Source organism: Ambystoma mexicanum, chromosome 3p (assembly GCF_040938575.1).
Source record: "Ambystoma mexicanum isolate Mex_15411 chromosome 3p, UKY_AmexF1_1, whole genome shotgun sequence".
In the NCBI taxonomy this organism is placed as follows: domain Eukaryota; kingdom Metazoa; phylum Chordata; class Amphibia; order Caudata; family Ambystomatidae; genus Ambystoma; species Ambystoma mexicanum.
The window spans coordinates 154,220,806-154,246,545 of record NC_090925.1 but is presented as its reverse complement, the minus strand read 5'-3'; the positions used below and the strand labels follow the sequence as shown (position 1 = coordinate 154,246,545).

Below are 25,740 nucleotides of genomic sequence, written 5' to 3'. Positions count from 1 at the left end.
GGAACAGCTATGGAAGGTCCGGGAGGAGCTATCGTTTTCGACATCGGGCCTGCTACTCCGGGGAGATCGAATTGTGGTGCCCCAGTCGAAGGTGGGGGACGTCATCGCCCTTGCACATCGGGGTCACCAGGGAGCTGCTAAGACCAAGGCACAATTAAGGTTGAAGGTGTGGTTCCCGGAACTGGAGCGGAAGGTGGACGACTTCGTGGCAGCCTGTGACTGGTGTCAGGCTGCGTCTCCATTGCAGCGTGAGCCAGTCATAGAGGCGATGCAGCGGGGGACACGTCTGTGGGAAGTCGTCCATTCGGATTTTGGCTCCACCACAATGGGCACCCATTTCCTCGTACTGGTCGACGAATACTCAAGATACCCCGAGGTGGAGTTCGTCGAGTCCGTGGCGTTTGAGCATGTCGTGGTGGCCATGGAGAAAGTGTTCGCGGCCCATGGCTTCCCACACACGCTGTGCTCGGACAATGGGGCGCCGTTCCAGAGCGAACGATTCTCGGAACCGATGGAGAGCTACGGGGTGGCACACAGGAAGATCATGCCCCTCTGGCCAAGGGCCAATGGCGAGGCTGAACGGTTAATGAGGACCTTAAATAAGACCTTTTGAATTGCCCAAGGCCAAGGACAGTCTCTCCAGAGGGCCCTCTACCAGTTCCTGAAGGTATACCGCACCACGCCGCATGCCTCCACTGGAGTGGACCTGGCTGAGGCGTTATTCAAACGATGCCCGCGAGGGCTATTGCTGGAGGTGAGCGAGAAAGAACCAGGGTTGATCGACGACCGACAGGTCAAGGCAGACAGGAGGGCCAGGATTGAGCAGGAGAACCTCCGGAGGGGGCTTCGCCTGCAGCGGCTGGGGCCGGGTGACGAGGTCCTCATTCGGAATAGACACCCCCATGGAAAGCTTTCCTTACCGTATGAGCCGGACCAGCTGGACGTCGTTGCGGTCAAAGGATCCATGGTGACTGTATCGGACGGCCGGTCGCCGGTAACTCGCAACGTGAGCTTCTTTAAGAAGTTGTGGGATCTCAGGACTGATCCGCCCCCTGATCCGGACTTGGAGGTCATCCCTGAGTGCGAAGGAGAAACACTAGGCCTGTCAGAGTCCCCGGCCAGGGAAATGCAGATGGACCAGCCACCTGTGCCGGAGGTGAGTAGGAGGTACCCCCAGAGGGCTGGGCGAGGGAAACCTGCTTACCTCAGCGACTATGTTCTGGGACAGTTGTCTGAGGTTCTTGGGGATGTGCAATGTTAAGTAAGGGGACCCGGGTGGATGTCAATAAAGGGGTTTTTCCGTACGGGACATGTGAAGTTTATATGTGTGATATGTTTTGGTTTGCAGTGTGTAGTTTTTGAATGTTTATTGTTTGTCCTCCCGAAAAAGGAGGAGTGTGGCGCTGCCCGATGACGGGGCGCGCACACGGCGGCGTGACGTTGCACGCTGCCGTGTGCAGCATAAATAAAGTGGGTGTTCCCGGCCGCGTCAGAGCGACCGGGAAGCCCGAACCGAGAGGACGTGTGCGCGTCAGTCCTTTGGGGTCCAGGGCTTACGGACAGCGCTGGGGGGCGCCAGTAACCCCCAACACCAATCAACCAAGAAGGGGATGGATCATATGAGCTGAGGAGCAGATGAGAGTGACTCACCGGGGAGCCAGGAATTGAAAGGGTGACTGGCCACAGGAGAGTGACTTGAAAGGCGGCCAAGAATCGGGGTGGAGGGGCCGAACATGGAGCCACCTGGCAGGCATCCAAGGACCAAAGGAGAAACGGACAAGCAAAGTAATGTCTCGGGAGGATAGCTCAGTGGCAACGCTCTCGCCCTGGAAGCAAGACGATGCAGAACACCAACGCAAACCCTGGTTCACGCTTAGTAACGATTTGCACATTATAAATACCCAATTACAAAGTTAAAAAAAAGAGGCAAACGTGTGTTTTTAGAAGTGACATTCAGTAGAGAAATCAAAATAAACGCTCATTTTCATGAAAGGAAAAGGCTATTTTAATAAATGCCTTTTGTTCTAGCATACTTTGTGTTATCTTTATGCATGTTTGCATTAATGTGTTCTTTCTTCTTTCGAGAGCTATCCAGTGTTTTAGATGTGCGCTTGTTTTTTCCAGCTTACTTGGTTGGGAGGCAGCTTGTTTCGTGCTTGTTTTAGATGGGGATTCAGCTTTTTTCCATTCTTTCTTGCCAGCACCGGGGATTTGACGTTTGCTCGGGAAGTAAACAGCCCACCAGAAGCGGATAGGCAGGCTGCGGGATGGGTGACCTGCACTCTCGGGAGCCTGTGGCTAATTTCTTCCCGTAAAGCCCTTCGTTCAAAACTCCGTTAACAGCCCCCACCCCAAGGCTCGGATGATGTCTGATCTCTGACTGCGTCTGTCCGTGGGACGCAGCGATAGACGGAGGCAATGCAGCTCCTGCATCCAGTGCAGGGGAGCGGCGGAGAGGACCCTGGACTGCGGCTTTCCAGCGATGATCCAGATGTAGACAGAGCAGAGACAGCGCCTGGAGAGAAGGGCGCTGGTGTCCTGCGGCGCCCCCTAGAAGGGGCCACATCTATCGAGGAGGGAGAAGAGCAGAGCGGAGGGCGTGAGGCAGATCATCCGATCCTGTTCAAGGCAATAGGAAACCTGAGAGCCAGAGAGAGCAGTAGGGGTAAGGGCCGAAAGGCGCCTCTCACTACATGCCGCTACTATAAGAGACACGCCATGGCAAAACATTTCCTAATTGAAGAAAAAAAAATCGGATGTGCATGTGACAAACAATGTCATAAAAGAAAAAAACAACCTTCAATCTATCGTTTTAAAATGCATTTGAAAATCCATTACGTGGACTCGATCTGATGAGTTCTCGGACTTGTGCCTATTTCCTTAACTGCTAATGTATCTGTTAGTGTCCCTAAAGGCCATCTCCTTTGTGCATTGTCATTTGCTTCAACGTTAGTCCCCTTTCTGTTTTAAGTCAAATCTGATTCTATAAAACTACATTTAAAGAAGCTTCATACAAAATCTGTTACTGTTTAATGCTTAAAATGTCCAATTGTATTGTTTGCATGTTTTCCAAAAAAGTATGGTAACAAAATGGAAATGCGTGTTTGTGTGTGTAGATTAATTCATGCTTTTCACACTTGACTGTATGAAGTTGGATAAAGACAGTACAGCTACATTTTACTGATAACATTTATAGCTTATGTTGCAGACTATATGCAGATTCATGAAAACTTTTTCATTTACAAATGCTGCTAAATCTTTTTTTTAGGTTAAACAGCACTTGCATATGATACATTCAGAATTAAAGTTTTCAGAAGCTCTGCAAGGTAAAGTAATATCATTTTTAATTTGTATAGCGACTTTCCCCATTGGTATGGTCTAAAGTGCTGTAGATGAAAGCCTTTGGGGTACTACAGTTCATGTCATGAGAAATGTGTCAGATGAGTTAAGAATACGTCTATGTTAATGTTAATGTTGCAGGAGGCGTGATCCTGCAACTTTCTTCCTCCTGCCATTCATCTCTGGAGATTGTATATGTAGCAGTGCAGTTTTTTGGTGCCCTGGTTGAGGTAGGTGCCATTGTTCCTACACCCCTGCACCTTCATAAGTTCATTTGGGCATTTTTTCTGAAAAAATAACAACTTTGCGAAATGTAACAATTTGGGATTTTTTTTGCCTTTAAAATTGCACTTCTGAACAGTTTTTGCTAAATTGTGTCCGCTGTCCTACACCCTAGAAAGCTGGGTTTTTGTTTCCATTGCCTGCATAACTTTGCACCATGCAGTGCTTCCAACATGGCCGCCCAGGCCTTTGCTTCATGTTTGGCAGTGTTGTGCCTGCAATCTGCCTCCATCCTGGGCAGTGATTGGTGGGGGAGTTTGTCTTGAGCACCAACTAGGGACCGGCAGGCTTTAGTCAGTCCACTGCCTCTAAGGTCCACTTCTAAGGCCCCTGGCAGCTTCCCTGTCCGCTTACAGGCCACTACTTGAGACTTCTGCCACAGCCCCGCCCTCCCTGAGGCTGCTACCCCTGGACTATTGGACTACCATGACTCTCTCATCATATTCTGCATGGGTTAGTTCCCTCATTCTGATTTCCCTATACTTCCTTTCTCTACGGGTCCTCTCAGCTCTCCCTTTTATGTACTCAACTGAATGTCATTTCTGTACTCACCTTTACCATCTGACTCCCACTTCGATTCCTTAACTACTGGGCCTTCATTTAACTTGTAAGTCAAACTTTAACTTTGGCCATTGATTGTACCCTGCTAGCCCAGTGACTGTTCCATTCTGCTGTACTTGCATACTCCTCTCTCTGCCTCCTCTCTCTTCCCACCCATGGCGCTTTCTGTTTCTCCCATCTATTCCAACTGCTTCTCTATCAACTATCCTTCCCTTTTCATTAAGTCTGGAAAGAAGAAGTTTAAAAAGGATATCTTGGCCTCCAACCCTGGTCTCCCTATCGCCAATACCTATTCCAGCGCCTCTTTCAGACAGACCCTCACCGACATCCTCTTTGTCGTCCCTTCGCCAGATCTATGGGCCCACATATGATCTCTGTGCTCTGTCCGGTCTCCACCTCTCCCATTAATGGTGGCACTCGTTGGGAAGTCCTCATGGATTCCTTTGACTCCTCCAGAGTCATCCTTAATGTCTACCTAAATGGCACTGTCATGGTCAAAGATCCTCAGGCCAATCTCCTCCTGTTCGATAGGCGGTTCACTTGCCTCATCAACTTCCTATCATCTCCGGCTGTCCCTTCCTCCCACTCCTTGGCTACCTTGCCCACTCTTCCCTCCTCCTCTGCCCCACTTCGGGCTCCCTCCACCACCTCCGCAGGGCATACCTACCCGGAAGGTCTTTAAGTCTGGCAACCTTCTTCATCTTGCCACTCTTAACTCTCGGTCCACTGTTAAACACTCCTCTGACATCTGCCACTTGAAGAACTGGACCTTCATGTCCTTGGTCTTACGGAGACATGGTTCACGGACAGCTCTGTCAACAGCTTGGACACTCTCCTCCTTGATGGCTACAAGGTCCTCTACGCACCCAGATCCACCTGGCCCGGAGGGGGTGTAGCCCTGATCTTTCCTGAGTGGATTCCTGCCACTATCATTCCCACTCAGATTTACTCCTCTTTCGAATGCCTTGTATGCAGGCTCTCAATCTCTCCTAGCCACTCTCTTGCTATTGCTACTCTCTACCGGCCCCCTGGTCAAATCACCTCTTTTCTCTCTGTATGGGCTGACTTCCCCTCCCTCCTGGCCTCAACCACTCAACTACTCCTACTTGGTGACCTCAACATTCACTTTGACTCTCCATATCCCTCATCTATCCCTCATCTCTGCTCTTTCTCGACGTCTGCAATTCCCTCTCCCTCTCCCTCTCCATCCTCCCCTCTGGCCCAACGCACTCTGCAGGGCACACACTTGATCTCTTGATCTCCTCTCGCCTCCCCCTCTCTATCCCTCTGTCCACTCCTCTCTCCTGGAGTGACCACTGCCTCCTCTCCTCTCATCTCTCTTCCCCCCCCAAGCCAAGCCTACCCCAACACTACCCACCTACCTTCTTGGACAATGGGCCCATGAAGCGTGTGTCAGTTGAGGCTTTCACTGCCACCTTCTCCCCCCCCCCCCCCCCCCCGCATCCTCTGGCTGACTCACACCCTGACACTGCACTGTCTCTTCTCTACTCTTAATTTCTGATACTCTTGATACTCTTGCCCCTGTCATGAGGATCCATTTGAAGTCCAAAGCCAAGTGCAATTCCTGGTATGACTCCGACCTAGCTACACTTAAAGGTAAGTGTAGGGTGGCTGAGAGACAATGGAGGGATTCCTGTTCATCCCCTGACAAACTTGCCTGTCTACTCCAAAGGCAATACCGACTCTCTGTCCGTACCAAGAAGATAGCCCACATTCAAGCCCGTGTCTCTGCAGCATCTAACAACGTGGCCAAACTCTTTAAAATCTGCAAGGAGCTGGCCAACCCTGCTGCAGTCTCTACCCCTTCTCTTTCCTCCCAAGCTCTTTGCAATGCCCTTGCCTCACTTCATCTCAAAAACCCAGGACATCCTGTCCACCCTCTCCTCCAATCCCTCTCCTCTCGTCTCCCCTCTCCGTCTGTACTTGTGGTCCCTCCTTCAGTCATCCCCCCACCCTCCTTCTTGTCCTTTCCTCTTTTCTCCCCTGATGAGGTCGCTAGACAAGTCCGATCTATGAAAGACTTGTCAAACAGGTCCATCCCCGTTCCTCTAAAACTTGGTGGAACTTGGGGGAACCCAGATGTGGACTACATGCATTTCGGTGCTGGACCGCTCATGTGCCCGGGACAAAAACAAGTACACACAGGTTGTTTTTGTGTGTCGTTGCAATATGCCACAAACAACAACCCATTACAATCTAAGTCACCAATAACGGTCAGAAAATGAAACCTTGACTCGTTCGTCTATACAATCGTCTACAGTGAAACTTACATAAGATTCGGCGTAACGCAGAGTCTCCGTTCAGCTCCATGAATTTTCATAAAATGAAATTACATGTTTTGTCCAGTTTTTTGAATGGGGAACCTTATCATATTTGACGGTATTACATACCTCCCTTCATTCATTCCATTCGGAATCCTCCCTTTCTTCCAAGGACGAAAAACAATCGAACCTTATACTGTGTACGATGCGTGGGTGTGCTCAGCTCAACAGCAAAATTCAAACGCGCTGACCTTCACTCCCAATGGTAGCGAATAGCCCTTTAGATCACAGTGGCATTTGAAATATTTTTGAAAAACAAATGAATTGTTTGCTGCCATCCACCAATGCCGCGTGAAATTTCTAGTGATTTACTTTTTTCAATGAAAACAGTTAGTTCGTTTACTTCCAAATGCCTTATTTATAATGTCCCTCTGGAGAACTTCGCACTCTTCCAGCGACTCGCACAGCGAGCCTACACCACCTGTCAGCTCAGCCCGTCTCCTGTTCACACTCAAATCACGTAAACATTTTTTGCAAGTAGCAAGTCTCGAGCCCTGACAAAAGGTGCTCGTACTAGAATGTCAGAGCAAGTGTCACGCTCACCTGATTCCCACGGAGGCGCAGGTCTGGCTTCGAGTGCTGATGCTTCTTCAATGGTGAAGCGCAGGACTCTGAAGATGGATTCTCTGGCTCGCAGGAATATTCCCCTGTGCGTGAAAAGGGAGTATTACCCACTGACGGAATAATGCTCAAGCCTCCCACTCCCTTCCAACCCTCCACGATACCCTTCCTCGATTCCCCGTGAAGTCTCACCTTAGGGTCTGGAAGGATGAGTTCTCCATCCTGCTTCTGATGCAGGGGCGCGTTGAAACCCAGTTACTTCACTAGATTGAGGTTTGATGGGAGTTCAAATAAGCTTGACTATTCAGGTAAGGCGCTGTAAGAGTTCTGTAGCAAGTTCAAAAGTTCAAGCTTAATAATAATGTTCATTGTCTTATTGCAGCAAGCGCTATCGCTTATGTCTTTTTCCCCTTAGGGGCCGGGGTTCGGAATGCCAGAGACATGGCGCCGACCCGAAGTGAAACGTGCAGTTCCAGTAAATGACAGGTAAGTTCTGGATGAGCGTTCGGGTAATGTCTTTGCATTCGCTCATTCAATGTCTTTGTCTTTTTTCCCCATAGGGGCCGGGGTCCGGAATGCCAGGAAGCGGCAGGACCCGAAATGAAATGGGAATGACCCAACAGGTAAGTCTTAGAAGGAAACTGAGCTTTTCCTATTCCCTTCCTTCCCTCACCTTGTGTTCTTGTCTTTTTCTCTCTAGGCTCTGGGAAGTGGCTGCGGATCCGGATGATCGCTGCTGAAGATGGAGGTGCCCAGGAAAGGTGAGTGAAATGCAGCGCTGCAGCGATCGAAGCGAAATGCTTTTAAAATGTCTTCCCTTTCAGGATTGTCAGAGTGATGTCTCCGTGATGCAGCTTTAGCAGGTAAGGTCTTCTTTCTCTCCAATTCTCTCTTAGCAGGTGACCCAGGATGCTGACAGGCGTGGCTGAAGTCCAGATGCAGGAGCTGACACGGTGAGCATCCAGCTGCAAGGAGCAGAACAACGCGAAGCATGAGTTGCTGATTGGGCGTGGTTTAAATAGCTTTGTTAGAAGTTCCAGGTATGTATCCTTCCACCGATCAGGTATGTATCCTTCCCCGACCACACCCAGGGGAAAGTAGTCCCACAGGTAAAGTAGTTCCATTCAGGCCTCAAGAGGGCCTGGATGTAGCAGCATGGTCTGCATCAGGTAAGTGCACAGTAAAACACTTGAACACTTGTCTAGCTTTATGAGCCTGGCGCCTAAGGCGCCAGGACAGGGGTCCAACATGAGCCTGGCGCCTAAGGCGCCAGGACTGTGTCCAAAGGGCCCCAGCTTGGGCCCGCTGGCACTTCCCTGGGGGGAATGATGCCTGCCTCTGGGGTTGCTGGGTCGGACCTGGCTCCTTGGAGGTAGGCATCATGACAGCAAGCCCTACTGCAACCTTAGTGCATAATCCGTCTCTGCTCACTGTCTCGTGCCATCTCCAACCCCCTCCTGCCAGGCTGCGGACCCCTGACCCCTGTTCCCTTTGAACGCATCTGGTCGCCAGACCCTAACCCCGCACCACCTCAACTTCACCTCCCATATACCTAATCAGGAGTGGTCATATATTTTGGTAACACTGATACCTACCGCCAATGCGTTTGAAATCGTAAGACTCAGAGGGCCGCAAATCATTGATCGCCCATGTGATAAGGCATCCGATAGCTACGACCCCTAACACATGCCCCCATTAAAAATATAGGTCAGAATGCACATATTTCTCACCAACAACTCCCTTTGATGCGCTGTTTTGCTTACAGTCAGTAGTTCTTGCGTGTCAAGTTTCTTAGGTAGCCTAGGTCTCATTCCTTTGTGGGGTGCATATTTATTTGGACACGTGTTTGGTAAGGCAACTGCAGAACCCCAAAGTTGCTTTCATGCTGATATCCATCTGACCCTCCCCCGATCAGTGAAGGACCCACAAGAGCTCAACGAAAGCGGGAAGTGTGAAAGCACAGCGTTACACTGTATGACATCCTCCAAAAGGCACTTCTTGCAAAAACAATTGACAAAGAGGATACATTTCAAAGGACAATTTGCAATAATGTCCGATATTTCATCCTGTCTATGCCGAAATGCAATCTCTTGGGCCTGTACTTTAGGCACATATTGTGGAACACCTCAAAATCTCCTGTGTGACAGAATTCTGTGAGTCCCTTCAGATCTCTTGATAGAGTTTTATCAAACACGATCTTCTCAAGAGCTTTGTGTGGAGGTGAAGATGGAACCAACTACTTCTTCTTGCATTTCCTGCTCTTCCAATAAAGGTCCATGTGCAAATTGCTGAAAATGTAGGTTTTCTGTCCAAGAGTGAACGTTGGAACAGTGGTGCAATAATGAGCGCCATTTTTCAAGTAGAATTTCCGCAGACCCACCACAAGTTTTGGAGCTCCACCAAAGATGGTTGCTGAAAGACTGGGACCACTGTAAAATATTCTCAGAACCTTTTTTTTTTCTCCAGCAGCTGTGATTTTTTTATTGATTGATTTGGCAACGTGCCATACATCAAATTGATGGCAAATGTTTGGAAACTGCTCTCTCATGGCCTTGGCTATTGAAACATGTCTGTCGGTGGCTATGAGGTCTATTTGCATTCCCCTCGATTGGAGATCTTCCAGAGATTATATAAAACCATGTTTCTCCATGGTCACTGAGGATTTACATTCGGTCACCTGCACGACCACCGTACTCACAATTGTTTTAGTTCCCATGTCCTCAAAGTGGTATGTGCAGTACTTTGCTGAAAATACGGAGCTGTCACACTGTCCATCGCCAGCTAGCCTGAACCGTTTGTCAGAGAATGTCCTTTCAATTGACATTTGTTCAATTTTCCATGCTTCACTAATAGCAGGGAATAAATATTGTCGTTGATGATATTTGTAGTACTGCGTTTTAGAAAGGAACTGGAGTCCCACAAATTGACAGAAACTGGACAACTTACTAAAAGTAGAGCCACTGAAAAGTAAAGCTGCTGCACACAGTAGATTTCCAGCTGGCACTTTTCCCAGCATCGGTTGAGCGGACCATGAAATGTAGTATGGAGCAGATCACAGGTGGCTTGTATTTTTAGGTTAGTGCCTTGTGATACACGAGTCACATTCACCAATGGCTTTCCGCATACTCCCCCTCCCCCTCTCACTGGATGGACACATTTCAGCATCAGTATAATCTCAACCAGGCAGCTGTCGAATACAATGTATTTGTGCTCCTTTATTAGACTATCGTCCTGCATGAATGTGGTTTGTGACTCAACTGTGGTCGACATATCGGCCAAACAGGACACACTGAAGGCGAGATCTTTGGCTAATTGCTAGCTCAATTCCGTTGAGGCTTCAGTCTCTGTTATTTCAGCTTGTGTTGTTTGAACACGAATTGGAGAAACCATCAATGTCCATTGTTTGTTGAGTGGCCCTTTTTTTGCGGGTGTAGCTTGTGTGAAGTGGTCACTGAATAATTCAAAAGCATATTCCTTATATTCAGTTTCTTCTTCATCTTGTCTAGTTCTCACATTGTAGCAATGGTCAAAAAACACTTTGCTTGCTTCGCCGGTCACATTCAATTCGTTTTCTGGCCATTGGGCATAAGTATCTCGAGTCTGATTATTGACTGAACTACGCAGCGCCTCAAATAATATTTGCTCCATGGTGAAATCTGTTTGGCAAGCAGCATCTCTGGTTTCATTTGTTGTCTGTGTCTTCATTCTTCGTTTTCTTCTGGGCCTCTAGGAGATGGGTTGTAAAAACATGTTCAATGTAAATCCAACATACAGTATATTTTTTTAAAAAGCATGTTATGAAGACACCAGCCCAAACCACTTTTTGTAATCGAAATTGTTTGTTAGTTACCCTTGCTTTCTTGATTTTCTGTGAAACCGTGTTTTTCACTGTAACGACTGCACCAGCAAGCTGGTCCTCCACCTCAGATCCACGTGCCGCCTCTTCTAATTCCCGACCTTGTATGCATCCCTTGAATAGAATATTAATTAAAAAAAAGTCAATCGTATTTGAAATCAAATTCTTTCCTCGCACACATGGCTTACATAGATACCCTCGTAAACTGTGTACGTCATTTAGTCAAAATATACATTTCAAATTTCACCTGCTTGATGGCTAGTGTACTCAATCAGAGATTACTGTTCGAAACCCACTGATTGTAATGTTACACTCAAGCATTTTGCATTGTATTCAGCATTAGGGTAGGAATTGTAACGTTAGTCCTAAAATGGTAAAAGTTTGAAAAGATGCTTGTTTATAATAATGTTACTGTCTAATAGTATCAGATGTAGGCTATACTTTCTTTCATTCAAGGGAACTGTCAGTATGCATACCTCATGCTCTGGACCAGCTCCAAAGGATGATGTAATTGCAGTTGAAGTACCAGCATCAACCTGTAACACAGTACTTGTTTTAGTATGGATGAAAACAGTGAAATTGAACAGACACAATGGGATGCAAACAATGGTACATATGAATAAAAACCCATAAATGAAACCTTATGTAAACAAACGACAGGATATGTAAACTATTTCATATTATCTAAAATTCCATGCATGCTACATTTCCGTAATCGAATAGCAAAATAAAACTACCTGATAGGCGTTTGAAGTTGTTGTTGACTCCGGGAAAGAAATGGATGCAGAATCTTGCTCCTTCAATTTCAGTGCATTGTCACAGAGTGGTAAAGGGAAAATTAGATTTGAATTATATATGTGGGAAGATCCAACTCTGAAGAATATGAACTTCAGCAAGTCTGTATGGCTCACCATTGGTATACTGGACGTGTCGGTGATGTCGTTATTACCGATAGTCTGTGCTTCAGTCAATATGCTAGCCTAAAAAAATTGACATGTTAAGCAACCAGTTACGAAATGATCATGCTTATTTCGAAGGGCACAATAGCATCGTTTTGTGTGTCCATAAATAATTTTCTATGATGCTCCCAAAACCAGGGACAGATGTCTAGCAAAATGGGGTATAGTTTTAAAGCAATACAATCTGGTAAATATGCAAAGTTTTGTAAGAACCATTTAAACCAAAAGCACCAATCCGTCCATGTAGTTACCTGTTCAGTAACCCAAGGACTACAGCTAATTCATAAACCATAACTCACCTGAGGCAGCGTGTGCATTAATAGAGCTGGAATTGCATTTGGAAGCAATTTACGAGACGTTCTGAGTCGATGCTTCTTTGTGTACTGCGATTCGTCATACATAATCGTGGTAAAGTGCAGGCTGCAGATGCAGAATCGATCTCCCCTCAGGTCCCCCAAGAATTCCCGGGCTCGACGTTCAAGCTCGTCTGGCTCAAATCCGCACTATCTGACCCATTCTCTTATTAGATCTATATGCCTCAGGAATATATGCATTATTGTGCCCTTTGTTATGGGTCTTAGAACGGCAACCGTAAACCATACAAGCAGGCATTGTTGAAAAATCATCTGTAAAAAAAAAAGTACACATCGTAAAACAATTATGTTGCATGAATGCGTGAGAAAGATTGAATTATATCATACATTTTTCTATGCAATGTTTCTTTTGGTCACAGAGGAAAAACCTGTTTAGCGTATTCGACTATGCACTAGGATAACTTTCATACAGAATTGATTGATGTGACGCAAATCGTAACGTGTTACTGGTCTGCTGAAAGTACTTTCATGCATCAAAAGGAAACATGCTTATAGGCACGGTTCGCGAAGGATGCAATTCTATCCCAATTGACACTGATGACAATTGCTATATATCGAGAACAGAACAAATTAAACAGAAGTCAATGGTAATGGCAATGAGATGAATGAACATTACACTACTGGGTACATTCGTTCGAAATAGGTAGAAATGTAGAGATCAAGAAGAGATGATTAGGTGACCCGCCCTTACTTTGACCAACAAACAGTTAGATTCAGCACGCAGGGTAGTTAGTAGCAGGAGAACAGGTAGCACAATCACAAATTGACTTCCACTGCTCAGAGATGTTCACAGGTAGCACAATGACAAGCTGATTTTCAGTGCTCACAGATGTTCTCATGATAAATATCAAGAGGTTTATAAAGAATTAGAAAAGTGGGTGTGTATGTGAATGAGTGACGTTTATATGGCGTGGTCTTATGTGGATAGCAGGGGTGCAGCCTGCTTCAGGGGAGCTGCCTGGAGATACTTGGTCTGGCTAGGCCATGAGTACAATGTCCACTGTGCAGAAGATACCTTTGAAGTGTACATGGTGTTTGGCACCTTGGCCGTTCCCATCCTGCAAGTCCCCTCGGGCAGGCAAGGCCACAGGTGCGAACTGCCATAGATAGGGTGGTGGGGGGTGGACGGCCAAGAGGCATGCAGGAAAGGGCCGGAACACTGCTGATTGGAGACACACTTATGTGGATTGCAGGGGTGTGGTCTACTTCAGGGGAGCCGGCCTGGATACAGTGGGTCTGGGGAGGCAATGTGAACAATTGCCCCTGCGCGTAAGATACCTTTGAAGTGTACATGTTGTTTGGCACCTTGGCCGTTCCCACCCTGAGAGCCTCCTTGGGAGTGCACGGACACAGGTGTGAACTGCCATTGATAGGGTAGGGGGGACGGACGGCCAAGATGCATGCATAAAAGTTCAGTTGTATTTTATTTTGTTGCTGGCGTTGATGGCACAAATATACTACACATTATATACTTCGGGCTGCAGCACAGTGTAGGAAAATCCCCTGTACTGACCGCTGTCACTGGGGAATGTGTCTCTATTGGCACCAACGACACAGGCGGGTATTACTCGTCGAATGCAGTGTCCAAGTCTCCCATGAAGCCACCATGTAAATGCACAATAGGCCACCAGCCTGTACCACCTGTGGAAGAGAAAGAAACAAACTATTTAAATTAACAAGATAAATCTATCAAACCTTAGTTGAAAATGCAATCTTGTATCCTATGGCATTGTTGCCAGTACAAATGTTACTTCACGGATCAATCAACATGGGCTTTAAAGTGTAGACACATTACAAAAGTGAACAACTATGCATTCCATTACATTTGGGACACAGAGAAATATTATTTCTTGTTTGTACGTGAAAGAAACATAAGATGACCTCTTTGATTTCCTCAAATCGCGAGTGATGTATAGAATTGCAAGACTACATTCATTTGGCAGTGATAGATGAAAGTTACGACAATATAGTAGACAAAAATGAAATGTTATTGGCCTACATGACATCACATCTAGAGTACACTTACTCATTACTTGGATTGCGTGGGCGAACTGTTGCACGAAGTTCGTGCATAAGCACCATCATAATCCTCATCACGGAGCGTGTGAGGCAGGCTGCCCTGAAGTCATGCAGCTCGGTAACGCATAGCGAAGGTGTGTCGTTTTCCGATATGTACGCCAGTCATCCAGAGTTTTCTCAGCAGAAGCAGTTCCTCTTATAAGTTGGCATTACCTCGCACCGATTGCAGGTACACCAGGTGGAGAGGTCGTCCATGCGACTATGCTCAGGCTCTTGATCTTGTGATTCGTCCTCCCAACTGTCGTCCGAAGCCCCATCATTTGGGCATCTTTCTCTTTCGAGTAATTCCACCTCGGAATACTCCGGCTCGTACTGGTAGGGCTGTATTGTGGCCATTATGTGACAAAATTAAAATAGATAGTAATTATAGTACTAGTATCTGTTCGCACGGGCTACGAGCAACAAAGGTAGCTGAACAGAGCAGAAACGAGCCAGAGGATACACAAAAGAAACAGTGAAACGATTGAAAAAGCAACTTTGATGTTGTCTGATGAGAAGCGGTCTGTTTATACTTATTGAATTGAGGAAAGAAGCATCCTGCCATTTCCATGGAGACACGTCATTAGCTCGAGCGCAGAGAATGTTGACACGAGACGTGCATTGGTGTTGTGAAATGGGCCGTACGCGTCTAGTGATGTCAGCTTCAGGGGCGGGGTATATGATTTAGTGCCGCCAGGGCAGTTCACCTTAGGGCGATGCGGCAAAGGATAAGATTAGCACAAGATGGCCGCATCCTGCTGCCTGATTTCGCATGTGTAAAAGTGAGGAAAACTACGGTAAGGTGCATAGGAAATGTTTGTACGATCGATCAACGTATGCCTAATAACACATGCCCGAACGCTCAGGACAATAATATTTTTGAGCGCACTATTCCTTTAATTGTTGCGTTTACTTTGTGGTTCTAAGGTAAGGGCGTTGTCCATTAGGACTCACAGGTTTTTTACTACCTTAGATGGTGCGGGCTCAGTTCCCATTTCCGTCAGCCAGGGAATGTAGGTGTTGTTCTCTTGGTTTTTGGATATAATCATGATTTCTGTCTTTCCTGGGTTGATTTTCAAGTTGTTGACGTTCATCCAGTCAAAGATTTCTTTTAGACATTCTATTGGGGTTGAATGATCGGCTTGAGTATCTTCGATTTTGTAGATGATTTGAGTGTCGTCTCCGTAGTTGGAGCATGTAATGCTGTATTTTTTGAAGATCCTGCATTGTGGTGTGGTCTCCTTTAAGGTGCAACACTGGGTACGTCGTTGCGACGTGTCAATAAATAAAGCATTGCGTCGGCACGCAGTGGAGATCGAAGACCATACACAATGTGTCTGTGTCTCTGTTTGGGTCATAGAGGGCATCCATGCACCCAGGCCCGCTGGTCCCATCGGGAGACCACATGAATTATGGTCAATACGAAGGAGGGTAGGGGTGGCCAAGTGTCTTGTAGCTACCCATGTCGAGCTGGCATGTGGATGGCTGCTGTAGGATCGTCTGGATAGTATGTGCATGCAGGAGGTTCATTATGTGTCCAGCTAGACTGAATTTCTGTCACTGGATTTTTATGGCAGATGTCTTGTGCGATGTGTCTTAAGACTGGCTTGTGGTGGCAGAAGTGTATGGGTGGGTAGCCTTGCCATCTTTTATTTTTCATGAGCACCAAGTTTGATACATACACATGTGCTCTGGCTAGTTTCATGGTTTCGTAGAAGTGGCGTGCATTCTGTCCTGTTGTCTGCTGGAGTTTATTTTCTCTGGTCTCGGTACATTTTATTTACAGGTTCATTGCTGCCCCGGCCTACCTGAGAGGTGCTTTAATAACCCAATGCGAGGCATGGGTTTGGTGCCTGATCAAACGTTTCGGTTGGGTTGGTTATGGAGTAGTTTTTGTTGGAGGTATTCTGGGCCTGTCTTGTGGAGGGCACGGTGGGTGATGCACATGACTTTGAAAGTGATCCGTCACCCGACAGGTAGCCAGTGGAGGGCACAGTGGGCGAGTGTTAGGTGCTCTTTGGAGCCAATGTTCAGAATGAGCCTAGCTGCAGTGTTTTGAACCTGTTGGAGCTTTCTAAGTTTATATGCATGGCACCCAGGTAACAGTAATTGGCATAGTCAAGGCTGAAGAGGACGATGACCATGATTGCGGTCACTCTGTGAGGTTACGAGAGGAAAGACAATATATGTCTAAGAATGCAGAGGTGTAGGTAGCAAGATTTGGGCACAGAGTTAATGTGGTGAGAGAGTGTCAGATCAGTGTCCATGGTGCATCCCAGGTTTTGTTGGGGGAAGAGAGCCATCTTCCTCGCAGATTATTATTTCTGTTTGTCCGGGTTTGAGGAGAAGGTAGTTGCCGGGAGGTGTGTAGATGAGTAAAAAGCTACAGGTAAGAGATGGATTTGCAGTCTGCATTGCAGGCTTGTTGCTCAAAGTGTGAGATGGAGAGGTGTGATTTGTGGAGGATGACAATACTGCCTGCTCTGCAAGTTCTGTTATGGGCGAGTGTGCAGCCTGGGGGCAATGCCTTGTGTGCGATGGGTTGGAAGTCATCAGAGAACCAGGTTTCTGTGATGAAAGGGATGTCTGGACTTTCAGAGGAAATGAGGTTGTGTATGTTGTGTCGCTTTTTGACGACAGATCTGGTGTTAATGAGGATGCATGAGACTAAGGAGCGGGGGGGGATTGTGTTGTTTGCCCCCGGAAAGGCGGGCTACAGAGTGCCTGTGTGGTGGTGGTGGGAGGCAGGGTAGGGATCCACTGGTGCGGCCCCCATTGGGCAGTGCAGTGTGAATAAGGGAGAGGGTAGTGAGTGCAGGGAGTGGGAGAGAGGGTAGGTAGTTAGGGGAGGGAGAGCCGTCTCTGATGTGAAGGTGGGACGGGGAGGCTCTGAGTATTATTTGAAGGTCTGAAAGGAGGACTTGTGATGTACGGTTTCAAGGGAGGAGGATTGTAGTGGGAGAGGGGTAAAGGGAGAGTGTGATAGGGATTGCAGGTGTGGAGACAGGAGGGTAGGGGGCAGGAGAAGGTGAAGCGTGGTGAATGGGATTGCTGAGGGGGGTTGTTGATGAAAGGGGTTTGGAAGAAAGGAAAGGTGTAAGGTCTTACATGAAGCTGGGTTGCTGATTTCCAGGGGATTGTCGAGGGGGCTGAAGGGGGTTAGTGCTGAGGGAGTTGAAGGACGTGTTGAAGATGTTTCTCATTGGGTTGGGAGAGATTGCGGAAGTCGTTATGGTGTAGGTGAGGGGTGTATGCAGGGAACTGGGGGAGAGATAGCGAGAGGTGTGCAGAGATAAGAGGTTCTGGGTATTTCGAATTCTGTGTTTGAGGAGGATCTTTGGTTTAGTTTAGTTTAGTTTATTATTTGTATAGTGCCACCTTGCCCTGGGGCATCCAGGCGCTTGTCAAGGTTACAAAGTTGCAAAAAACATTACATAATAGGCATTACAGATAGTAAAGACAATGTTCAACAATATATACAGGCGGTTACATAGAATTAAGTATATACATTTGGGTGGCTAAAACGTTAGTATTGAGTTGGCGTTTGGGCTTCTTTGGCAAGTAGCCATGTTTTAGCTCTGTGTCTGAAGCGGTGAAAGGAAGGTTCGGATCTGAGATCAACTGGAAGTGAGTTCCAGAGTTTTGCAGCGAGCACCGTGAAGCTTGTGCCACCTGCTTTTTGGAGCTTAAATATGGGGATATTTAGGCATTGTGTTTGGGCTGATCTGGTTGGGCGAGATGGGATGTGAAGCGTGAAGTTGTCAAGAGAGGTATCTGGGTGCTTGGTTAGATAAACATTTGTGTGTGAGGGAGAGTGTTTTGTATTGGATTCTCTGAGGGATGGATAACCAGTGAGTGGAGCGTCTAGCGTCAGAGATGTGCTGGTGTTTGGCAATGTTCAGAGCTGATCTTAGTGCGTTTGGATAACTTGGAGCTTGTTCTTTTGGCTGGTATCCAAGTAGAGAGCATTAAAATAGTCTACTTTGGAGAGTACTAGTGCTCTGGCTAGTGTAGTGCAGTTGGAGGTCGAGGGTTAGGGTCTGCTGGCATTGATGAGCTTATATGTGTAAGCAGTGGCGGAAGAGATGGCATTGATTTGTCTAGTCAATGTAAGGGAGGAGTCAAGGTAGATCCCCAGAGTTTTGACACTGTTGGAGACAGAGATATTATTGCCGTCAATGATGAATGTCTGGTAGAATTTGTCGAGGTTGTTGAGTCTGGATTCGGAGCCTAATAGAAGAAGCTTGGTCTTTTTGTCATTGAGGCAGAGTCCGTGTTTGGCCATCCATTCTTGGATAATGGAATAAATGTTGTTGAGTACATTGTTGTCGGTGGCGTAGTCTCCTGTTAGTGGGATGAGTATTTGAGTGTCATCTGCGTTATTCATGTAGATGACACCCAGATGGTCTAGTATGTCGAAGAGGGGTTTCGTGAACACATTGTATAATGTGGGGGAAACACAGGAACCTTGGGGGACGCCGCAAGTGACAGGGGCCGGTTCAGCGGTGGCAGTGGGAGCAAAGACCCTCATGGATCTATTGTTCAAGAAGGACTGAATCCAGGCATTGGCCTTGTCAGAGGACTTGGCTGCTGAGGTTAGGTGTTTGCAGAGAGTGTCGTGGTTTACCAAGTCAATAGCGGCCGAAAGGTTGAGGAGGAGAAGAAGGGCTAGTTTGCCATTGTCTTTAAGATTGTCCATTTGTGTCTTGAGATCGATCAGGGCTGGTACCTGTGGCATGTGTGAGAAGGTCGGCAGGGTGGACCAGGAAGGGGTGTTGGTAAGGGAAGCATGAGTGGCGCTAAGGGATGCAAAGACTGAGGAGTGAAGGGGTCGGGGGAGGGTGGTCGAACGGGTGTTAGTGGGAAGTGTGGGAAGGTTAGGGCTAAGATTTGTGAGGGGGCAGAGGGAGGTGTCTGAGGGGAGCAGTTCTCACCCAAAGGCTGGATGTCTGTAGGGTGCAGGGGGAAGGGGTGCGCAGAGTAGTTGGCCATATTATTGGTGTGCCAAAGTGCCTCTCGGATCTGCCCCACTATCGGTGTACTCCAAGGAGGCTAGATTAGGGAAGGAGGCAAAGCTCGAGGCGCTGCTGTAATCAAGTTTATGGCTACAGGGAGATTCAATGCAATGGCTATTCTCAGAATGCAATTAGATTTAACACTCCAAAGCACTGCTAGCGGGGGAGCGCTGGAGAAGTTCAAGTACAGCTAGAGCTAAACAGTGACTGCACTCAGAATGCAGCTAGGTTCAATGCAGCTCACTGGCAATTAGGTTCAACACAGTGCCGCGGTTCAAATAAAGCAAATGCTATCCTCAAATTACAACTAGCTTCAGTGCAGGGGGTATACTCAAAGACAGCTGGAAATAACACAGTGCAGATTCAAAGTGCAGCTGAATTCAATGCAACACAGTGGCTATACTAACAGAATCAGTCACTTTTGTTTGTGGCTATTGTAAGGGTGCAGAAGTAGACTCAGGACACAAAGGTGGCATGCCTGTTGCTATAGACTTATATTGGACTGAAAATAAGCAAGCACCCTACCTGTCCCTATGACTAAACAGGATTTCCCTGCCTCAACCAAATCTAAGGATAATGGCAGAATGTCCGTCAAAAGTATAAAGGCCACTGTCCTGTGTCCTAAACCTATTTCCGTCCCTTGCACTTCAACAGAAAACCTATAACTAAACTACACCCTGCTTAGAACAGGATGACTCCCTTCTTCAGGATACTTTAGGCAGTTCAAAGTTCCAAGTTCCTAAACGATATTGGGAAGGCATCTCCCTTCCCCAAGCGTTCCTCAGCTTCTTTTTATCAATATTCTCTTTATCACAGTTCTGTCTTCTGCCAAAGGATATGACTCCCTTCCTCTGGTCTTCTCGTGATTTGTGCCAAAAAGGTCGTTCTTTACCCCTTGGGCTTTCCATGACTTTTCCATGACTTTTTTTAAGAGTCTCTCCTATTGGACATCTCGCAACTTGTTCCAAAGGTTCTTTGCTCCTGGTCTTCTCGTAACATTTGCCAAAGGTTCCCTTCCCCTGGACTTCTTGTGCTTTTTTTTTTTTAAACGGTTTTTATTATTTTTTTAAAACAAACAAATAGTACAAACCAAACTATCAGCGTTATTTGCAACAAAACACATGAACATCAATTAATGAACACCACTGCTCCCCCAATCCCTCCCCCCTCAAGAGCTTGTTTATCTTCCTTATTCCGTATCTGCTGCGTGTGGCAGGGTATCGCTTTCTTCTGAGACTGCAGAATCCGTTATTGTGCCAAACAGTCCTGTTATTAACACTCTCCATGCTAGCAAGGTACTCACTTCTTCTTCCCCACACTTGCTACATGCCTCCTGCCATACCACCGTTTCAGCCTACGCCCATTTTTGCAAATCCCTCCACCATACCTCGACCAGTGGCTTATGTCACTGCTTCCAGACCATGGCAATCCTTCGTTTTGCAAGCACATATTCCAAGTCCTTCAGTTTCCCAACATGTTTAATATTCCGTGGTCTGGGAAACCCTCCCAACAGGCAGGCCCAGGCCGTATCTATAGTGAGCGTGACCCCTTTGTCCGCTAGTTTTTGTGCCACTTCCCCCCAAAAACTCTCAATCACTGGGCAAGACCAAAACATGTGTGTCGTATCAGCATCTACCGTATCGCATTTTGGGTACGCCTGTCGTCCCGCATTTACAAACTTCGATATTCTCATCGGGGTCATGTAGGCTCTGTGTGTTATGTACAACTGTATTTGTTGTAATCTGGCATTTCTGGACACCTTCTTGTGGTATCCCATAGCACGCTCCCACATCCCATCGGTCATCTGTGCTCCCACCTCTGTTTCCCAATCCAGCCTTATATGCGTCAAATCCTTCCCTACCCGGGTCATCACCATCTCATACAGTCTAGAGATCTCGTGCCCTCCTTCTGACAGGTCATATATTGTCCCCATGGTGGCGTCTGGCTCCTCCGCCAATGCAGTCTCAGGCCAGGTTTTACGAATAATCTGCACTAGCCTCAGATACGTGACATATTGGCCTCTATGCAAGCCTGCCTCTTCCCCTAATTCTTCAAAATCCTTAATGACCCCCTCTTGCCAGACATCTCCCAATGTAACCAGCCCGACCGACTCCCAGTAGGTCCTGATTATCATTCTTAGTTGTTTGTCTTCCCCTGCCAAGGCCACCAGCGGCACTTGCGGGGAACACGGGTACGGGTTCTCCATCAGTCGACATACTCTACGCCACATCTTCCACCCAAGCAACATCATACCCGGGCGCTCCTTCATTTCAAGTCTAGGCAACCAAATAATTTCCTTTAGGCAAAACGGAGTACAGTCCTGTCCAAACAGCCTAAATTCAGGAGTTACCTCATCGGAGAGCCATTTGGCCACATATTGCAACTGGCCAGCTACATGATAGGCCTCAAAATTTGGCAGCTTAATACCCCCTCTTTCATAGAAGTCCTGCAACTTCCATAGCGCCACTCTATTCCGAGTGCCATGCCATAGGAAGTCTCTGCACATACTATTCAGCTTGGCAAAAAACTTTTTAGGTATCATGTACGGAATATTGCTGAAAAAATGTAAGAGCCTGGGCAGGACCACCATTTTGAGCATCGCCCCCCGTCCCATCATCGCCAGCGGCAACTTCTCCCAAAACTTCATACTTATACGGATTTTTCCCACAGCCACCTCGGTATTATGCAAATGTTCCTCCTCTACCGTGTGATACACATCTATTCCGAGGTAGCGGAAGGAGCCAACCGCACATGGTACCGACAACACTGGCAACCGCTCCAGAGGGGTTCCTCTGTAGCTACCCAATGGGAACATGCTCGATTTTTGGGGGTTCACCGCTATGCCGGACAGTTCTGCATACCTTTCCATTACCTCTAGAATATATTGAAGATTTTCCTCCGGATATTTCAGATATAATAGCAAATCGTCAGCATATAAGGATATTAGGTGTTTCTCTCCCCCTACCTCAATGCCTATCATGTCATATTGTTGTCTAAGGTACACTGCTAGGGGCTCCAGGGCCAGAATATATAACATCGGGGACCAGGGGCAACCTTGTCTGGTGCCTCTGCTAAATTGCCATCTCTCGGATATCACCGATCCTGTGCGTACCCTAGCCAGCGGTTCACTGTACAGCAATTTCGCCCACCTAACATAGCCCGGCCCCATCCCGTATTCCCTCAGGGCCTCCAGCAACCATGGCCACCTCACTGAATCGAAAGCTTTGACTGCATCTAGGGACACAACCGCCATTTCACCCTCGCTCTTGTTCCCCTCTTCAATCACCCGGTGGAGTCGCCTATGGTTGTGGGTTATATTCCTGTTGGGGACATAACCTGTGGGGTCCGGGTGTATCAGTTTACTAATAACTCTACGCAGCCTATTGGCCAGGACCGCCGTCAAGATCTTGCCGTCCTGGTTCAACATTGACAAAGGCCTATAGGAGCCGCAGCTATGCCCTGGCTTGTTGGGCTTAGGAAGCGGTATAATTATCGCTTCTCTAAGCGATTCCGGCAGCCGGCCCACCTCAAAAGACTCATTGAGCATTTCTAGCTTTATAAAACTCGCTAGGGAGTCCGTCCGCACCCGGGGTCTTACAGGTGGGCAACTGCTTCACCACCTCCTCCAATTCCTCTAGAGTAATCGGTGCATCCAGCTCCTCCCTTTCTTCGGCACTAATCTTGGGTAATTCCATGTCTCTTAAAGTTTCTCTGATCTCCTCTCGATTGTCCCCCCCTTTGTCCTCATATAATGCCCTGTAATAGTCTGAGAATGCCTTATTGACTTCCTCTTGGGTGTCCGCTACCTCCCCATCCTCTCTGGTTATCGTCCTAATCGGGGGCCTAGGGGTTTAGCCCTTATATAACCACGTTGGCTCTCAACATACTTCTTATAGTTAAGGTTGCAGAGCCTTGCCCAAAGCTCTGCACACCGCTGCTGCAGTTTGAGTACTAGTTCCGCATCCCCTCCTGCCCTATTGATTTCCCGTTCCAGTTCACCTTCGGCTTCCCCTAACTCCATTAGGACCCCACCCAGTAGGCCCTTTGATTTAGCAATAGCAGCACCCCGCAATACCACCTTAAAGGCTTCCCAGAGCGTGCCCGCTGAATCCACACTGCCAGTGTTTTCCTCGAAATAATGTGTGATCTCATCCCTGATATCCTCTCTGAAGACCGGGTCCCTGAGCGCCTCGGCCCGGAGGCGCCACGTCGGTATCCGCGCTCTGGGGCGGCAGTACTGCCGGCCTAGAACCAGAGGCGAGTGGTCCGACAGGACCCTCGCTTTGTATTCTATTTGGGTGGTCTCTATCACCACATCTGGTGTGGCAAAAAAATAATCAAGTCTCGTATGCAGTTGTTGCGGGGCAGAGTAATGCGAGTACTGTTTTTCATTAGGATGTTTCAGCCTCCAGACATCTGCCAGCCCGAAATCGTCGAGTAGTGTCTGCAATGCCCTGGCCGCTGGGGTGGGTCTATCAATCTTATCATCGGATCTGTCTACCTTGGGGTTGAGAACGCAGTTAAAATCCCCTCCCCAAATAACCGCTCCCCCCATACACGCACCCAGGTTGAGTCCTAAAATATGCCGCAGTATTTTGATTGGGGGCATACGTATTTATAATGCACACCTCCCTATTCTCCACCAGTGCATTCAATATGACTAACCTCCCTTCCGTATCCACCACCTCTTGTGTAAGTTGGAGCGGAACGTGCGGTGCCACCCAGACCAACACTCCCCTAGCGTAGGCAGAATACGGGGAGCCCCCTACAGTACCTCTCCACTTCTTCCCCACCAGTTCCAACTTTTGCCGGGTCAGATGCGTCTCTTGCAACAGTGCAATAACAATCTTCTGTCTTTTCAAATACATCATGACTTTGTTCCTCTTTAAAGGATAGTTCCGGGACTTTTTTTTTATTGTCCCTACGGGTCGGCCATGTGCTTGTAAGCATAAATCGGTAGATCGTAGGAAACTTTCCTATGGACCTTACCCGACTTTTCGCCCATTATCGCACTCGAAATCAGCCTCCATTTTGTGATAATCCTATCATTTCGCCCCATCGACCTGGCTCACCTGCCTTTGCGGCACTAAATCAAATCCCCCGCCCCTGAGCCTGACATCAGCAGACGCGTACTGCCCATTTCAAGCACGTCTCGTGTCAACAATCGCTGCGCCTCAGCTATTGACGTGTTGCCATGGAAATGGCAGGACGCCTCTTTCCCCAATAAGTATAAACAGACCGTTTCACAACATACAGCAGCAGATTTTCGATTCCATTCCTCTCTCTGTGTTACTTTGAGTATTCTGTGACTCGTTTCAGTGCTCTGGTCAGCTACCTTCGCCGCTTGTAGCCCGTGTGAACACCTGTACCATCTCTGTAAATTATTTTACTATCTTTACCGCACAATGGCCACAATAATGCCGTATATGTACGAGCCCGAGTACACCGAGGAGGAACTACTGGAAAGGCAAGCACGCGAAAACGATGGGGATTCGGACGGCAGTTGGGAGGACCAGTCAACGGATGAAGAGCCTGGACCATGTCGCATGGACGGCGTCTCCACCTGGTGCACGTGCAATCGGTGCGAGCTAATGCCAACTGAGGAGGAGAACTGCTGCTGCCGTGAAAATTCCGGGTGCTTGGCCTACATTTCGGAAAGCGAGCAAAGTCTGCAGGAAGGCGAGCAAAGTCCGCAATGCATCACCGAGCTGCCAGAGTTCAGGGAAGCCTGCCTCTCACGGACAGTGTTGAGGATGATGATGGTGCTTCTGCACGAACTTCGTGGCACTGTTCGTCCGCGTAATCCGAGTAACGAGTAAGTATACTCTGTTTGTGATGTCAGTGATGCCACCACTATTTCATGGTCGTCTCCCACATATAAAATTACATTTACATATCATTCGAACGCATGTAAATTGGTTCCATATAGTGCATTTTCTAGATATAATTTTTTTCTAAGAAAAATGACATGTGTTACCTGAATCGACATTGATAAGAAAGTTTGGTCAGTTTAATACAGTTTGCATCTTTTTTTTTCACAGGTGGTACAGGCTGGTGGCCTATCGTTGCTTCACTTGGTGGCTTCACGGGAGGCTCGGACACCGCGTTCGGAGAGTAATACCTGCCTGTGCGGTACTTGCCATTAGACAACATTTCCCCAGTGACAGTGGACAATACCGCAGATTTTCCCTCGATGTGCTGCAACCTCAACTTTACAATGTGTAATGTTTATTATTTATGTTTAATTAAAATCTAAAATAAAGCCCAACATATATTTTAACAATGGTTGTTTTGATTTTTTAAATGAATCTAGTGTATATTCTCCTGGGAGGGTGAGGTATTTATAAACTCACCCCCCTGCCTTCCATGTAGTAGATCCTGCAGCCATCCTCT

The 25,740-nt window shown here is 47.4% G+C and overlaps 1 protein-coding gene across 3 annotated transcripts in view; it reads left to right on the top strand.

The window, feature by feature from the left end:
- Positions 1-2,178: 2,178 nt before the first annotated feature.
- LOC138580185 (C-type lectin domain family 2 member L-like) overlaps positions 2,179-25,740 on the top strand; it is a 335,947-nt gene continuing 312,385 nt past the window's right edge. The window contains exons 1-2 of one of the 3 annotated variants that reach the window (XM_069650515.1): positions 2,562-2,665; positions 3,269-3,326. In XM_069650515.1, coding sequence (XP_069506616.1) covers positions 3,287-3,326 — 40 coding nt within the window. In that variant the 5' untranslated portion in view covers positions 2,562-2,665; positions 3,269-3,286. Of the gene's footprint in view, positions 2,666-3,268; positions 3,327-25,740 lie in introns of all 3 variants that reach the window. The other 2 variants (XM_069650514.1, XM_069650517.1) reach the window with 2 other exon arrangements.